Consider the following 18249-nt stretch of genomic DNA (forward strand, 5'->3'; position numbering starts at 1 on the left):
GGCTTTGAACCCCTGGACTACTGCCACAAATCAGTCTCTCCATTATCTCAATCACCCAGACGATCTCGCTCCCCCAGACGCAGGGGGTATGCGCCTCCAGAGTGGTCCAGGTCCCCATCTCCGGAACAGTGCCCGTGTTGCCATGGTCGCCCCTATCACGCGGGGCATAGACACCATAGGCATACTCCCAGGGACAGATCCCCCCAGACGGTTCAATATCCCCGAGGGCAATCGTGGACGGGGATGGAAACGCAGATATCTCAGGGGGAGATGATTCTGGAACCCCGAGATTTTCCCTCGCAAGTATCTAGCGAGAGGATGTATCACCGTCAACAGGACCCTGGGTCCTGGGTCCTGTTGACGGTGATACATCCTCTCGCTAGATACTTGCGAGGGAAAATCTCGGGGTTCCAGAATCAACTCCCCCTGAGATATCTGCGTTTCCATCCCCGTCCACGATTGCCCTCGGGGTTCCTCACTATCTTCCCCTGACGAGGCCACGGCCCCAGGGGACGTCCATCCTCCGAACGATCTCAAACAGTTCCAAGAGCTGTTTAAAAGGGTGGCCTTCACGCAAGGCATCCAAACAGCAGAGGTGCAGGAGAAACACCATAAGCTCCTTAAAAACCTGAGACCTCTGGCCTCTTCCAAAATAGCTATTCCGCTTGATGAAGCAATCATGGAGTCCGCCACCACAATATGGCAGACCCCTGCGTGCACTCCGCCTATAAACAAGAGAGCGGATAAGAAGTACTTCGTCCCGGCGAGGGGCATGGAGTTCCTGTTCAGCCACCCGCAACCAAATTCTCTGGTTGTGGAATCGTCTCAACAGAGGTCGAACACTTCTCAGTACAAGACAGGGGGAACGGACAAAGATGCCAAGAAACTAGAGTTGTTCGGCAGAAAGGTCTACTCCTCCTCTACCCTACTGTTGAGAATGGCGAATTACGCAGCGCAGCTAGCGAACCATAATTTCGACGACTACTCCAGGCTGACTTCCCTCATGGACTCGCTTCCAGAGGACAAGAAGCCGGTGCTCAAGGCCATCGTGCAGGAAGACTACGCAGCCTCGAGGACAGGAGTTCAGATCACCCTAGACGTAGTGGATACGGCAGCACGCTCAACAGCTATGGTAGTGGTCATGCGCGGGGAGTCCTGGCTCCAGACATCGGGTATCCCGAGGGATCTGCAGGCGAAGATCGTTGATCTCCCCTTTGACACGCAGAAGCTGTTTGCTGAATCAACCGACTCGGTCCTTCATTCCAGTAAAGACTCAAGAGCTACTCTCAGGACCTTGGGGATTTACACCCCTCCATACAGAAAGAAAAAGTATTACCCCCAACAAAGAAGATACCAGTATCAACCCCAGTACCACAAGGGCTATGAGCAAGGGCGACATCAACAGCACCAACAGTACAGAACTCCCAGGCGACGTTCTCAACAGAGCCGTGCGTCCTCGGGGCAGGGCCAAAGGCCACAAGTTTGACACACAGATCGAGGGCTGCACTATCACTACCATCGCGCAATGTCATCCGAAGCTACTATTCCACCATCGCCTCCGACCATTCTGCGACCAGTGGCAAAAGATTACCACAGACAAATGGGTACTGGAGATCATAGCCACGGGTTACGCGATTCCCTTCCAGTCGCTCCCACCGCCACGACCTCCACCCAGACCCCACCTAAAGGACGCCTCCCACGAAGTGAGACTCAAGCAGGAGGTAGACCATCTTATGCTTATAGGGGCAGTGGAAAGAGTGCCGGAGCAACTCCGAGGGAAAGGGTTCTGCTCAAGATACTTCCTCACAGAGAAAAAGACAGGAGGCTGGAGGCCCATTCTAGATTTTTCGAGGCCTCAACCGGTACTTGCGCAAGCAATGCTTTCGGATGATCACAGTCGCCTCTATACTTACGGCACTGGACGATGGAGATTGGTTCGCAGCCCTCGACTTACAAGATGCGTATTTCCACATAACTATTCACCCAGCTCACAGGTGTTTTCTCCAGTTTATGGTAGGCAAAGAACATTTTCAATACAAGGTTCTGCCGTTCGGCCTCTCCTCGGCCCCCAGAGTCTTCACCAAGACCTTGGCAGTGGTGTCAGCCTACCTGCACAGACAGGGGGTGTTTATATTCCCATATCTGGACGACTGCCTACTCAAAGGGGCCTCGAAGGAGGAGGTACTTCGCATGATACGCGTCACAGCAGACACGTTCTCTTCGCTGGGCCTGGTCATCAATCTGGCAAAATCAAAGATAGACCCCGCACAGGACATAGAGTTCATAGGGGCACGTATAAATTCCATCACAGCAAGGGTTTATCTACCAGATGCCCGCTTTCGCGCCATTGGTTCCCTCGTGCAAGTCATCACCTTCAGCCCTACGGTGCCGGTTCTGACGTGCTTACAGCTGCTGGGCCACATGGCAGCAGCAACGTTTGTGGTACAGAATGCCCGATTGCATATGCGCAGCATGCAGCACTGGCTGGCGAGTGTCTACAAACCGGCAGCACACACCGTCCACAGGGGGGTGTCGCCCACGACAGAGGTGCGCAGATCCCTGCAATGGTGGGTGAACCCCAAGAACATGCTAACAGGGGTGCCCTTTCACCAACCACAAATATCTGTTTTTCTCACTACCGACGCCTCCCACATAGGGTGGGGAGCACACATGGGCGAAAAGGTGACGCAAGGACTGTGGTCCTCCACGGAACAGTCACTGCACATAAATATACTGGAGCTCAGAGCAGTGTTCAACGCCTGCAAACACTTTCGAGACCATATACAAGGCAAAGTAGTCAGGATCAGTACAGACAATACCTCCACCATGTTTTATATAAATCAGCAAGGAGGAGCTTGGTCCCGTACCTTATGTGCGGAAGCAGTCCAATTGTGGAACTGGTGCATCGCCAACAATATAACCTTGAAAGCCTCGTATTTACCAGGCGCTCACAATGTGAAGGCAGACCAGCTGAGCAGGCGCTTCACACTCGCACACGAGTGGCAGATCTGTTCTGATCTGCTACGACCGATTTTTCACGCATGGGAATTTCCCCAGGTAGACCTGTTTGCCACTCAACACAACAAGAAGTGCCCACAATACTGCTCCAGGGCAGGACGGGGTCCCTGGGGGACACATTTGTGATCTCGTGGAGGGGCCCCCTGCTCTACGCATTTCCTCCCACAGTGCTTATCCACAAAGTCTTGCAGAAAGCCAGGAGAGAGAGAGCCCGAATGATCCTAGTAGTCCCAACGTGGGATCGACAGCAATGGTTCCCCTTACTCCTGCGCATGTCGGACCGTCCACTGATGCCCCTCCCTGTGGCGCCGGATCTGCTCACGCAAGCCCAGGGGTCCATAGTGCATCCACACCCCCGAGGCCTGCAACTGCAAGCATGGTTAATCCATGGCTTAGCTCCCTAGAGAGCACGTGTACGGAGGGAGTGCAACAAGTCCTAGAAAGTAGCAGGAGGACTTCCACCAGGAAGCCCTATAAGCAAAAATGGACTTGATTCACTGCATGGTGTTCTACCAAGCAATTAGCCCCCCTTGCTGCGCCTATACCTGTAATACTAGAGTATTTACTGGACCTCAAGAGAGGCGGACTCTCCCTATCCTTGTTGAAGGTCCACCTTGCTGCTATATCGGCTTTCAGACATGAAGAGGAAGGGCACACGGTGTTTGCCCATCCCATGGTTACCAGGTTCCTCAAAGGGCTGGTAAACCTATACCCCCCTCGGAAACCGCTTCCACCTTCGTGGAGCTTGGACCTGGTGCTTAATGCGCTAACAGGACCACCGTTTGAACCCTTAGCCATGGTTTCCCTCCGTCTCCTTACGATAAAGACGACCTTCCTCCTTGCAATCACGTCAGCTCGCAGGGCGAGCGAGCTTGCGGCAGTTATGGCAACGCCACCCTGCACAGTATTTTCCAAGGAGGCGGTAACCTTATGGCTGCATCCAGCCTTTGTTCCCAAAGTTTCTTCAGAGTTTCATATTAACGAACCTATAGTTTTACCCTCGTTTTATCCAAAGCCTCATAACTCCAACAAAGAGGCGTGCCTACACCTCCTGGACGTGAGGAGGGCGCTGGCTTTCTATATAGACAGGACTAAGTCCTTCCGGAAAACGGATAGACTCCTAGTCTCTCTCACTCCCAAATCAAAAGGAGAAGGTCTCTCTTCGCAGAGAATCTCGAAGCACATCGTATCCTGCATAAAAATGTTTTACGAACTTAGACTCCTTTACTGGCCCCGCCTAGGGCTCACTCCACTAGGGCAGTGGTGGCATCAAAAGCCTTTTTCAAGGGCATTGCACTAAAAGACATCTGCAGAGCGGCGACCTGGTCATCCTATGACACCTTCGCCAAGCATTATGCCCTTCACAGGGTATTCCAAGAGGATACCCATCTCTCGACAGCGGTCCTCTCGGGGACAAGCTGTACGTAAACCGATTACCCACCTCCTATATTGGGTTACTGCTGGGTAGTCACCTATCATGGAGCACCCACGGGGACACTCGAGGAAGAAAGAGAAGTTACGTACCGTAGTCACGATGGTTCTTCGAGATGTGTCCCCGTGGGTGCTCCACCACCCGCCCATCCTCCCCACTTCGGATCTCTGTTTAGTATTTTTCAGGAGCATCCGAGGCGGTTGGTCAAGGAACTGGCGGGGACCGGATTGCGCACGTGGCCGGAAGCGCGCAAGGGAGCGGTGCGCACCGGCGCATGCGCGGTCCGACAGAAGCTGCTGGAAAGATCTGACCTGCGGCGCCGGGGCGAGCCCAACACCTATCGTGGAGCACGCATGGGGACACATCTCAAAGAACCATCGTTACTACGGTGAGTAACTTTTCTTTGTTCTCTTATGAAACCAGATTAAATTTAAGTGAGTTTGGAACCTCTTACGTTTTCTTTAAGAGAATTAAAAAATATGTGGTGTGTGGATGTGAGTGTTCATTTCGGGTCTGCATGAGGTATTTTTAATTATTAATTTTCTTGGATTTGTAGGCTATAATGAATAATGGTCACATCACCTGGGTACTAAAATGTGTTCAAGTGACTATCATCTGTTACTTCTATGAGAAATAGTATGCTTTCTAGCACACAGCTTAAAAGGAGCAATGTCTGTTGTTAACTTCTGATTATTGCAGATTCCAGCTATGGTAAGGAGAGTGATTACTCCATATCAAGAGGGACCTGACATCAGCTCTTTGGAGCCTGATGATGGAGAAAACTTTGTCTTCTTGAAAGAAGAAATCAGTACAGAACAAACATCACAGTAAGTCTTACGTTTTCTTTCTCTGATTGCTGAAATAGTTGGCCTCTGGAGTTTTTGTCATTCATTACTCCAGCCAAGTGAACCACACATAGGAATATCTTCAAGAGGATAGGTGGCATCAAACTAATGGAGAAAATTTAAAATACAAAAGTGGAAGAAATGCAGGTTCCAGAATCTGGGTATTTTCAAATACTGAAAATATCACAAAACGTCAACAAAGTACTCGCCTTCCATAAGCCTCAGTTACAATGTGCTGTACAAAGGTAGCAAAAGGACCAGTTCAGAATGAGGTTTAGGCTGAGTGGAGTTGAAGGTGGTTTTGTAAGCAGCAGCTGAATTATGGAATGCTGTAAAATTACAGATGAGGTGTAAAATTTAAAGCAATGGGGATAATCCAATGAGGTGATGTGTGGAAGAAGAGGAGATGATATCAAAATGATGTCAAAAGTTTTGGAAGTGGGGTGGCATTGTTTTCAGTGAATTGTAGTTGGAATAGAAAGATGGGAGCGTGGGTGGTTGGAGAGGAAAAGTAACCAAAGCGTGAGAGAGAAAGTACTAAGGAAATTAACACATTTTAGAGACTAAGAGGAAGAAGTGGCAAGTTCTGATGAATCTAGATTTTTGAGGTTGGAGAAGATGTGAAAGTAATTCCAAATTGTGAGATTGTGTAGCAAGATTATATGGTGCAGTCAACCGAAAGGGTTTAAGAGCAGAAGTCTTTGCAAGAGACGTGGTAAGTTTTAGACCTTCTGAATCCGGAGAGAAGTATCAGAAGTACACACAGATCCATGACAGGATGGATCATGAGAACGCATAGGTAGAAGAGGATGATTTGGTAGTAATCAGTGTTCAAGTGGTAGAAGCCATGGAAACAGATACAATCACTGAAGAGAGAAGGTGAGAGAAGACATCTATTTAATATACTATGGAAAATCAGCATTTAGAAACAACGCTTAAGAACTAGAAATTTAATAATAATTGAGGGCTGGAGAACTCTACATCTCCTGTACTGTATTAAAGTTAAATGTAACATGTTTTGCCTGCAAATGAGCCTCATACTACCAGCTTTAAAACTTGCCTGTTTTCTATTTAAAATATAAATAAACCTTTCCTCTCTGTCTGACCAGAATGACCTTAGGTTTTTCAAAGTTCTGTGTGCACTGAAATGTGGTAGGCTCCTGCTAGTTCCTTTTCCCCTACCTCTTGTTGTGACTTGTGGCACTGTTAGATCAGGTATGTGCCCAGAGTGCACCTGGATGCATGGAGTTCTGTGCGATCACTGCAAAAGGGATGGGGATCTTACTGTCTTATTGTAGCTTATGTAGCTTTCGTGTTCTTCAGTTAATGCCAGTATTTTTGTAAGCATCAAATGGGAATTACAGGAAGAAATGACTTGAGGGTGACAAAACAATGTGTGCTTATTTTTTTTTTTAAAAGACATTTTTAAGCAATTGATTTCCAGAGGATGTTGATATCATTAATACATTTTGCAAAAAAATAGAAAAATTGATGAACAGAAGTGAAGTGACTTGCTGAAGATCATCCAGTAGGTTAACAGGGGTTGGAGAAGAATTAATGTCTCTGATGCGCTATCCACTAGGCAACATTATCTCCTACCGCATAATAGCATTTACATATTTTCCAGCAGAGTAGATTTGTGGAGGAGAGTAATAATTATATTTTATGATAACTTTAAGAACTGAGAATTCTAGAGTTGTTCAGTAAAAATTAGGGTGGTCAAGTGATTAAAACATTTTGATTGATGAGTGGTAAGATTAGCATACACAATGGTGTCAGGTAGTACTTCATGAGAACTTGCATAGAGTTTTCCACAAATGATCACCCTGCACATTTAACCTGGGCAGGGGGAAATTTTGGCTGTTCTGACCAGAAGAAGGGAACAGTGCTTTATGGGGTGGACAGGGGAAGGTTAGGAAAGATTCAGATTCTCCAAAAGAGGTGGTGGGATACTGACTGGAAGTGGAAAGTTTGGAAAGGGACAAAGCACAGACTGGGAGCTTCCATTTTACACAAACCCAGGCTGAAGTGGTAAAATGTGAGCTTTAGTCAACACCTGCTATAAATATTATGCTAGCCATTACTTTTTTAGGGGGTCTGAGAAGAAATTTTTCCCTTACCACGTAATTGGCTTGTGTGCAGTTGCAGCAATTTTGTGATTTGTTTGTGCATGGCATGATGTGCTGTAGGCCATATATTACAACTCATTATTTAAACGTAAGGCAGAAAAGTGTACAGTGACGGTGACCAGATAAATGTCGTGGAAAAGGACTTATACAGAGGTATTCATTAAAGGAATATATGGGGTGCAGCTGGAGACCTCCATTGGTTGGTACTGAAGGGAGGCAATCCCCCATTGTTATAGCCCACCTTTATCCTCCTTCAAGATGGCACTGGATGGTAAAATCCCTGCAATGGATTTGCTGGAAAGACAGGGATGGAAAAGAAGGGGAAGAGGAGGAGCAAGAAGAGGCCCTGCAAGCAATTATCGAATAAACATAAGGGCTAATCTGCTTTGTAGTCCCAGAGATCTAATAATAAAGTTGTAGACTGAGTAAACCCATGTCAAAGTTCTCCTGTCCCTTTTTGTTATAGCCAGGTAAGTAGTGGATCTTCAGAAGACTCATTGAATCCTCCGGTAATCTATTGAGTCCTATGAACCTGTGTTCAAATAATTTATTTAACATCTGTTTAAATATTCATAGTTTTTCTCTTTGGCAAATACTTACAGAAGAAGCAAGCACCACTGATGCAAATATTGCAGCGTATCACATTTAGCTTAGAAGAGGAACATAGCAAACCTTCCAGGATTTGACACATCAGAACTGGATAGTTAGTGCTTTTTAAAATTCATGCTATGAAGTTAATCAGCTGTCATGGCCCTGATTATCTTCCACTTGAGATTACAGAAATTGTTTATTCATACTGCTCAGTGGGTGTTTCAGAAACAGGGAAGAAGACTGAAATTATGAGTGTGTATATAATGTACTTCAGAAGAGTTGACTTTGCAAATCTGTTGTTCCGGTTAAAAATCTCTGGTCTGGAAATATCCCTCATTCAGCAGGAGCTTGGATATTGCTGGACCAGAGCACTAATTGTGCGGGGCTGGAGCAGAGCCGGGCTGGTGCTAGGGAGCCAGGCCAGCAGCCTGTGCTGGGGAGCCCCAGGGCCAGCCCTGAGGCAGGGAGCCAGGTTGGGGAGCCCACTATGGGGATCCCAGCCCCAGTCAGGAGCCACCAAGAGTCCCATGGCAAGGAACCAGTGGGGAACCTGTCAGGGCACAGAGCCCTTCCGGCTGCCCAGCAGCTGCGGGGACCTGGCTGAGGTCCATGGAGCCCTGCTGGCAGCCTTGCAATGGGGAGCTGGCCAGGGCACAGAGCCCGCTGGTAGCTGTGCAGCGGGGAGCTTGCCAGGGCCACAGGAACCTAGCAGCTCTATAGCGGAAAGCTGGCTGGGGCATGGAGCTTCGCTGGCATCTCTACATCTGCAGGGATCCTGGCAGGGCCGGGGGAGCCTTGCCGTCGGCCATGAGGAGTCTGGTTGGGTCTGTGGGGAGCCTGACAGCCCCTTAATGGGGAGCTGACAGGAACACAGAGCCCTGCTGGCAGCCACACAGGCAGGGGAATGCAAACCAGCCTGGGGGAGCCCCACACCCTGCTGGAAGCTGGCTGGGGCAAGGAATCCGATCAAGGCAGGAGATTCTGTCAGCCCCATAGGGGAGCTCTGCAAAACCAGACTCCCCTAATCACCCCACATGGGCATCCAGGAAGCCTGACCTCCCCTCATCTGGAAAATCCCCTTGTTCGGGATCACTCAGGTTCCAAGGGTTCTGGATGAGGGAGATATAACCTGTACATGTCACTGTTGTGTAGGAACCTGGACAAAATAGGCAATGTAGGAAGAAGAATGATTGGCTAAGATTAAACCTGTATTATCCACTGTAACAACAAATATATATTACATTTGCTAATTGTTGAAAAAAATGCTGAATCTAGGAGTGCCTATCAAAAACTTTTGAGTTTAAAGGTTATTTTTCTGCGTAAAGTGAGAATTGTGAAAATATCTACAGTAACTTGAGATCAAGCTTTATAATTATGGTACAGTAGGGGTCAGCCTAAGTGCCATATGAGATAATCTCTTGAAAATGAGAGATACTTGAGTAGAAACCTAAACTCCATTACTTTCACTTAAATATATTTTCAAAACAAGCAGTCAAGTAGCACTTTCAAGACTAACAAAATAATTGATTAGGTGAGCTTTTGTGGGACAGACTCACTTCTTCAGACCATAGCCATACCAGAACAGACTCAATATTTAAGGCACAGAGAACCAAAAATAGTAATCAGGGTTGACAAATCAGAAAAAAAAATTATCAAGGTGAGCAAATCAGAGAGTAAACTAACATCATATGTGCCAGCAATGCCCAGATGCTTTGTATATTGGACAGACTTCAAACTCTCTTAGACAAAGAGTTAATGGTCACAAAACAGACATAAAAACACTCCTGACCCACAAACTAGTCAGCCAGCATTTTAATGGAGTGGGCCATTCTGTTAATGACTTAAAAGTCTGCATCTTACTGAAGAGGAATTTTCACAACACTCTTGAAAGAGAGGCTGCTGAACTGTCTTTTATATTCAAATTGGACACATTAACATGTGGTGTGAACCGGGATTTTCTGGGTCATTATAGGGGGTCTTTTGCATATGTGGCTTTATCTAATTCTTAACCCCCATCCCCTTCTGCCCTTCTACTCTCTGATTCGCTTACCTTGATAATTTTTTTCTGACTTGACTGCTTTTTTGTTTTGATAGTAGAGACTAGCACAGCTTTCTCTATGTTACTATTAAATATATTTGAAAAATTTCCCCAGGCTGACCTGAAATAATCATCTTAACTGACTGACTACAGTTAATTTCTATTTGATAAATTATTTAGTAATAAATGTGAAACATGTTTTGATGTGAGAAGTTCATGTATCAGAAACATTCATGGTAGCTTTAGGTAATAAAACAAATTTTGCATTTAAATTCTAGTCATTGTGTGAATGCTACTTGATACCAGCCATGAGAAGTTAATTGTCTAGTAAATATGCAACATTATTCACCATTTTCTAACCCACTAAAATGTACAGTTAGTAAGAATCTGAGAGTTCTGAGCTGTGTAATTAATTTACATAAATGGATATAATTACATTATACCCTCCTAGGTAGCAAAAAGAGTACCAAACCTAATGTAAGGGCTCCATTTAGTAGTAAACAAACATGCAGAATACACATTTCTTATCTCGATTTGTTCATTTCTTACGTGTAAGGAGCACTAATCCACTGCACTATAGTCGGTGTATCCGTACCTGGTCTAATGAACATGGAAGTGTTAAGATTCTGTGAGAAGAAAAGCTTAATAATAATCTTGATACACGTACCACGCCAGTAATTTTAGTTTGATTTGTCACGCTCATGCACACACACTTGATGTTCTATATATAATCATAATTGATGCTAACATCCTAGTCTATACATAAGCTTTCGTATTATCTGAGTGATTTAAAAATATTAATTTAGCTATTTCTGAGGACTCCTTAAATATAAATTTTTTTGCATAGGGAAGCTCTTCTCAAAAAAGCAAAAATGAGGGTTAAAAAGAAGCCACGAAGACGATCGGACAGCTCTGGTGGATATAACCTTTCAGATATTATTCAGAGTCCACCCTCCACAGGTTAGTGGCATGTAAGCTTTCATTCTGGGTATCACTAAATCTAGTATCAACTTGAAAGTGAAATGCTATACTACTTTCTGCTCATCTGTAGAAGAATTCCTTAGTTAACGCATAACAGGTTGTAAACATTCAGAATGGATTGTAATGGTTTATTTGAATAAATTATAGAAATATAATACAGAATTTTTAAAGGGATAGCTCGTCAGGTTAACTTTGGCCCCAAACTTAGTTTTTTGGAAAACAAACCCGTTTTTTAAAACTAAGGTTGAAGGACGTTTTCTGATGGTGGTTGTTTTTGGTGGTTGGGGGGAAACTTAAATATTCCTTGGTAATGTTGGCAGCTCAAACATTGAATCATAACTTGAGATCAAGAAAGAAAATGACAGGAAACTGATTAGCCTTTTTTTCATTGTCTTCTTTTTGAGAAACAGAAAAAAGTAAATAGTTTGTGTGAATCAGATTAGAGCAAGGGAGCTATTTTATTCTGTGCAAAGATGATGGTGATCTACAACTGTGTAGGGTTGTACAATGAGCTATCCCTTTGAGTCTTGTATTGAGTGTTTGTTTGTTTGTTTTTCTATTTTAGTTTTGTAATTGTATAATGTTCAAAATATGCTGCAACCTTCTAGCTCTGTGTGTTTTTATTATAACCACTGCGTAACAGTCCTGCTTTTCATGGTATGTTGTATTCTGATCCAATACATTTTAGGTTTAATAAAGTTGGATAAGGCTAACTCTGTGGAGTCACTTCCAGAACTGTTGACATCTGATTCCGAAGGTAGTTATGCAGGAGTGAGTAGCCCCAGAGACTTGCAGTCCCCTGACTTTACAACAGGATTTCAAGCAAATAAGACTGAGGTTGGATATTTTGGTTCCTAAAAATATAATTTAAAAAAAAGAAAGTCTTACCTCAGTATGTTGTTGCTTTTCTGTGTGTATTTAAAAAAATGCAAACCTTGATTTGTGTGTGTGTGTGTGTGTGTGTGTGTGCGCGCTTTTAGAGGGACAATTTAGTCACATTCTTATTCTGAAGTTATTTTAAAGTGAGTGCTTGTTAACAAATACAAAAGAATCCTATGGTATTTTAATTGGTAATGCTGATAGTGTGTGTGCAGGAGTTGTTAAACACGATGTATGATTATACCTCACTTTTGTTTTTTGAATTTTTGAATTCTGTGATGTCTTAGATTGATGTTTAAAATATTTATGGTATCATTTTTATCTCAAACCATAAAGGAATCTCTGATTTAGCAAAAAACAAAAAAGCCAATTTTCTTAGCCTGATGTATTTGGCAGAAGATTACTAGTGAGGATAATTTTAAGAGGTTAATTAAAGAGATGATTTACAAAGAATAATGAAGTTCACAAGAATTGAGACTAATGCATATCTTGTGAGACACTAGTCTCAGGCAACATCTAGACTTCAGGCTTTTGTCGACAGAAGTTTGTATTGGAAGATACCTTGCGACAAAACACCTGTCAACAGAGCACATCTGGATGCCAAGGTGCACTGAAAGAGCAATCTGCTCTTCCGACAGAGGGGCCAGACAGCCTGGCTGCTTTCTCAGCAAAATGGCCACCCGAAATCACGTCATCTGCCTATGCCTTGTGAGAGCTTGTGCTGGATCACTGCAGAGACGTGCACTTAGAGACCCTTCCAGACAGCTGTTCCTTGCCCCTGCTGTGGGCTTGCCTACGCCTGTGAGGGACAGCAAAACTCTTGCAGTGCCTGCTGTGCTTCTCCTGCATTTTCAGGCAGCACAGCTGGTCCCTGGGTGTTATGCTGCCAGAGCTGCCCGTGGGATTGCAATGGCCCCACATGGACATACTGCAGCTTATGCTGAACTTTTATCCAGTTACCTTCCTGTTCCTCAGTGAGATAGACCCCGAGATCATCTTCAGGACAGTCATCCTGGCTGCAGGAGCTACGCACTTGCACCCAGCCCCCACAGTGCATGGGCAACTCTGGTGGCACCGCACCAGTTTGGACCGGTGGGATCTGCTGGTCATGGAGCAACGGGACAGCCAGCAGTGGCTCCTAAACTTCTGCATGCAGAAGGCCACCTAGTTGGAACTCTGTGCCTGGCTCACCCCCACCCTCTGGAGAGGCACTGTCCAGGTGTGGCTGCCATGCCTGTGGAGAAGCAGGTTGCAATTGCCCTTTGGAAGCTCGCCACCCCTGACAGCTACCTGCTCAGTAGGCAACCAGTTTGGCATGGGGAAGTCCACCATCTGGGCCCTCCTCGTGAAGGTAACACACCCTTGTTGTGGAGGTAACACAGCCCTACTGCCGGGGCGGGGGACGGCTCCTCACAGGGTGGGCTCCCAGAGGGCCATGGGGAAGCAGATGGGAAGGAGCTTGGAGTTCCCCAAGTGCCCAGGTACTCCCTCCCTCAGTCCCCGTTGTGTATTCGGTCACCTCCCTCTGCAAGTTGTGAGGGTCATCAACTTTATCCTGTTGCGGAAAGTCATCTGTCTGGGAGACCTTCACCAGGTCATGACCACCAAAGAGTTCCTGAGCTGCATTGGGCCATCGATGGGACCCGCATTCCGATCCATGCCCCGGAGCATCGCACAGTCAAGTTCATCAACAAGAAGAGCTACTTCTCCATGATGCTGCAGGTGCTGGTTGACCACTGTGGATAGTTATGGATATTTATGTTGGGTGGTCTGGCAGGGCGCACAATGCATGCATATTTTGTAATTCTAGCCTATGCTGGAAGCTGGAGGTGGACACATTTGTCCCCCACCATGAGCTAGAGATTGGGGATGTGCAGATTCCAGTTTCCATTGTGGGGGATGCAGCCTACCCCCTCATGGTATGGCTGTGAAGCTGTATTCTGGATATCGGGACCCCAGTAGGGAACAATTCAACGAGTGCCTGAACTGTGTCAGGATACAGGCTGAATGTGCGTTCGGCCACCTCAAGGCATGGTTCAGGTGCTTTCTGACCTGCCTTGATATGGGGGAGTGCAACATACCTGAGCTTGTGGGAGCTTGTTGTATCCTGCACAACATTGTGGAGAGGAAGGGGAAAGCCTTCCTTCCAGGGTGGAGGGCAGATGCCAGACAAGAGAGGTGAGCCTACAAGCAGCTGAGCATAGCTGCCATTCACTAGCTCATCAGGATGGGGTATGAATCTGGGAGTTCCTGAGGGAGAGCTTCTCTCAAGGACCTCAGGTCCCCCCAGCAGGTGCCTCAGGCCCACAGCCCGATCACGTCCCCACCATGACCCCTCCCTTTGTCCCTTCACCTCTTCCTGACCTCTGTACAATAAGCAGGTGTTTGTGTGGTGAAAAATAACTGGGTTTAATGTGAGCACTATATGCAAAGTATGGGGGACTGGTGGCTGGGACTCTAGGGAGATGGGGGGGCCTTTCAACTTGAACATGGGGTGGGGCTTGGGACAAGGGCCTCAGAACAGGGGAGTGGGCAGCAAACCTGAGGGGAAGAGGGATACTGAGCAGCATTGGCCTTGGGACCCCTTTCTGCTGCAAGTTCAGGGCTGGCATGGGTCTGGGAACCTAGAGAGGTACAAACAAGGGGCGGGGGTTGGGTCTGGGTTGACAGGAGGGCTGGGGGGCATGGGGAGCACAGGGACTGGGGGAGGGCTGGTATGGCCATTGGCCGGGGGAGCAGGTGAGGGTCCAGGCTGACTTGTGTGAGGGCAGGTGGGAGTAGGGTGGCAGGGGCAGCAATGGATTGCTGGTCCACCATGTCCCGCCAGACGCTGGTGACAGAGTCACAGTGGGACATCGGCTGGTCCCACTGCCACAACCACCACTCGACATCCTCTTGGACACGGTATGCCCGGGTGTTTTGAATGTCCTTGAGGATGGCAATATGCTGCTGCAAGATGTCCTCGTGCACCCTCCATCTCCTCCTGTGGCTCTGTGGGGCAGTCTGGTAATGTACTTGGGGTGGCCTGGCCCTCGGTTGTCGCAGGTGCAGCTATATGAAATACAAAGAGGGAGAGAGAGATGGTGAGCTGTTCATTCAAAACAGCCCCTGAGGTTGTTTCCCCCCATAGTGAGCAGTGATCAATACTGCTTGGGCCAAGGGACGGAGATGTTCTGGGAACAAAGACTTGTGGCCTGCACAGCAGGTCCTGCCGCACAGGGACTCTGATGTGCCTCCAGCACTGTGGTGGGCTCTGCAGCCCCCCTGCCGCCCCAGTCAATGGCTGGCAGCCAAGGGGGGTGTCCGGCCAGAGAGGGCTCCTCTCACGGGTGGTACATGAGCTGGGAGCAACCTAGTCCACCCTGGGACCCACTCGCACACCTGTGGCTCACAGTGCTGCCTGCGGGAATGGGTGCTGCCTTGTGCCCACAGGCATGCCTGTGTGCCACTCTCCTCTATGTGTCTGGGGTCAGGCAGGGGCCCTTGTGACTAGTTATCTTCCAGCCATGGCAGGTGCTGGGAGGGCCATCCCCTCAGTCTCAGAATGCCACCCGTGCCCTTGGGCCATCTGCTGGGTCCAGGTGATGTACACTACTGCTGTAAGTGGTTCCACGTGCTGGGACCACAGCATGGGGTCACACTTGAGCTGGCGGAGCAACACTCACAGCCCGTCCTGTCTGTGCCCACCTCCCACACCCTGGGGTGTGTGACAAATGGGGCACTCACCAGAGGAACCCTTTTCCAGTTTGGAGAAGGCCCAGGAAGTATCCTGTCTGCAGGGGACTGAGTCCAGTGCAATGACCAGACTGGTGGTCTCAGAATCTGGCTTCTGGTGCTGCCACTTGAGTGGCTGGTCCTCCTTCTCAGGCTCCTGCTCCAGGCTGAGGTCAGGGGTGATGTGCTTCCCTTTCCTCCCCCACGCTGCCTCCCCAATGCAGTGCAGCTCCTCATAGTAGGGGCAGTAGGGGGTTCTGTCCCCGCAGCATCCCAGGCCAACACATGCCCCTGCCACAGCTCCTTTACGTTGGTGCACACCTGTTGAAGTGTGCCGTGGGAGTAGCCCCATTCTGCCAGGGCCTCTGCCATCTGGCTATAGATGTCAGCATTCCAGCACCTGGCTCTGGAGTCCTGGTGGGTTTCCTCCTCCTCCTCCTCCTCCCACAAGTCCAGCAGGGCCTGGAGCTTGGACTCACTTGAGAAGGGGGGCATGCCTACTGGAGCCCTGGGGTGGATCCTGGAACTCCTGAGGCTGCTCCTTTGAGGGCCCAAGGGTGTCTCAGGGTGCCTGGTGTTCTGCCATGTTGCAAGAAGGTGCAGCCATGAGGGCATGGGGGAGTGCTGCACAGCTGTTCCAATGCCTCTCAGCTTCCTGCCAGGGGAATTCCCGGGCTCCCTGCAGCTTTAAGAAGGGTAGGAGGTGGGAACCATAGAGAGCTGATTGCTGTGGACAGACTGTCCACTGGGGCACCTGCATGGCATCTTGGTGGCCTTTTCTATTGACAGAACACCCGCCCCCCCACCTCCAGAACATCCAGACAACAGATCTCTCTTGACGGAGGCATTCTTCCTTATGGCAAGTGAGGTACAGATGTCGAAAAAATGCTCCATTCTGTCGACTTACTGTCAATGGAATGCACGTCGCAATCTGTCTGCTCCCTGGGTCTTGTCAACAAAACGGCTGTCTAGACATAGCCTGAGATATCAAACTTGTTATTTTAGACCTGTAACAAATCTCAAACTAATGTAATAGTACTCCTAATCTAGTAAAATACTTGAACATAGTTCTAAGGTCATTCTTGTTTTTGGTGGATGCTGTCAGTTAAACATAACACAGATAAGCAGATGGACCTGGGATTGATTAAAATACATCTGTTTGTGATATTTTTCTGTAGATCTCTTCGTATATATTTTATTTTTTTCAACTTTTGTCACTTCTAACATCACCCTTTTCTAAATGGGAGGAAAACCCCTATTTCCGTTTAATTATTTTATGTTTTAGAGGGTGCAATTATTTTGTGTTTCAGATGAAAGACAAAATGTATGATCAGGGTGCAAAAGCCCCACGTTCTAATACGGAGATGAAATTAAATGAGGGATTACCAGCACTGAAACGGTCTGTTCCACAGTTCATTCCCAGTAATAAAAACAACTTTGCAAACTCTCCAAGTTGGGTTGCCACCTCTTTCAGGTACAGTAAAATTTATTGTAAGTAATTAGCTGGCAAGTATTCCGCTTTGCATTTGGTAAAGATAGACTATTAAACTACTAATGTGCACTTTCTTCTCAAAGTGAAAAGTTAATTGTGTTTAAATTGATAATATGATACCAGCAACACTTGACATGTTGGCTAAGGCTACTGGCTTTCTTTTTGCAAAATGATATGCTTGCTTTCTCTTGAAGAATTATAGAGAACCATTAGATACATCTTGATTCTATGATCTTAAAAGGGATGTTGTTTCAAAGGGCTTTTTAAAATTTAAAGTAGTTCTTTCTATTACTTGCGTCCTTTACTCCTTAATCCTTCAATTAAAAAACAATACTACAGTACTATGCAGTAAAAGGTCATTTTACATGTTTGTTATTGCAGCAGTTGGGGGCTGTCAGTGTAGTGTACCATTTTTATCTGAGGGAGATGTTTGACAGTTTGAATGTTATTGTATTTACAGGCAGTTTGGGATCAAATTTGTTTAGCAATCAAAACAGAGTCTTATTGTAGTTTTTGAAGTATTTTATCTGCATGGACCTCACTGTAGGCATGTATACACCATATGCATGAACTTGGATTCTTTTGGTAATAGAATCATAGAACACTGGGACTGGAAGGAACCTCAAGAGGTCATCAAGTCCAGTTCCGTGCCCTCTCAGCAGGACCAAACACCATCTAGACCATCTCCGATAGGTATCTATCTACTATGCTCTTAAAAATCTCCAGGGATGGAGATTCCACAACCTCACTAGGTAATTTATTGCAGTGTTTAATCACCCTGACAGGAAGTTTTTCCAAATGTCTAATCTAAACCTCCCTTGCGGCAGTTTAAGCCCATTGTTCCTTGTCCTGTCCTCAGAAGCCAAGGAGAACAATTTTTCTCCCTCCTCTTGTAACCCTCTTTTAGGTACTTGAAAACCACTGTCATGTCCCCTCTAAGTTTTCTCTTTTTCTAAACTAAACGAGCCCAGTTCTTTCAGTCTTCCCTCATAGCTCATGTTCTCTAGACTGTTAATGCATTTTGTTGCTCTTTTGTGGACCTTCTCCAATTTCTCTCCGCATCTTTCTTGGAATGTGGTGCCCAGAACTGGACGCGATACTCCAGTTGAGGTCTAATTAGCACCGAGTAC

At 46.9% G+C, this 18249-nt stretch overlaps 1 protein-coding gene across 1 annotated transcript in view; it reads left to right on the top strand.

Annotated features, from left to right (window-relative positions):
- The window catches only part of IBTK (inhibitor of Bruton tyrosine kinase), a 111306-nt gene that overhangs the window by 63645 nt on the left and 29412 nt on the right, over positions 1 to 18249 (top strand). Inside the window, exons 20-23 of the mRNA XM_074990977.1 lie at positions 5150 to 5277; positions 10901 to 11013; positions 11723 to 11871; positions 16938 to 17101. Of these exons, the coding sequence (XP_074847078.1) occupies positions 5150 to 5277; positions 10901 to 11013; positions 11723 to 11871; positions 16938 to 17101 (554 nt within the window). The remainder of the gene's footprint in view (positions 1 to 5149; positions 5278 to 10900; positions 11014 to 11722; positions 11872 to 16937; positions 17102 to 18249) is intronic.

Source organism: Carettochelys insculpta, chromosome 3 (genome assembly GCF_033958435.1).
Source record: "Carettochelys insculpta isolate YL-2023 chromosome 3, ASM3395843v1, whole genome shotgun sequence".
Taxonomy (NCBI): domain Eukaryota; kingdom Metazoa; phylum Chordata; order Testudines; family Carettochelyidae; genus Carettochelys; species Carettochelys insculpta.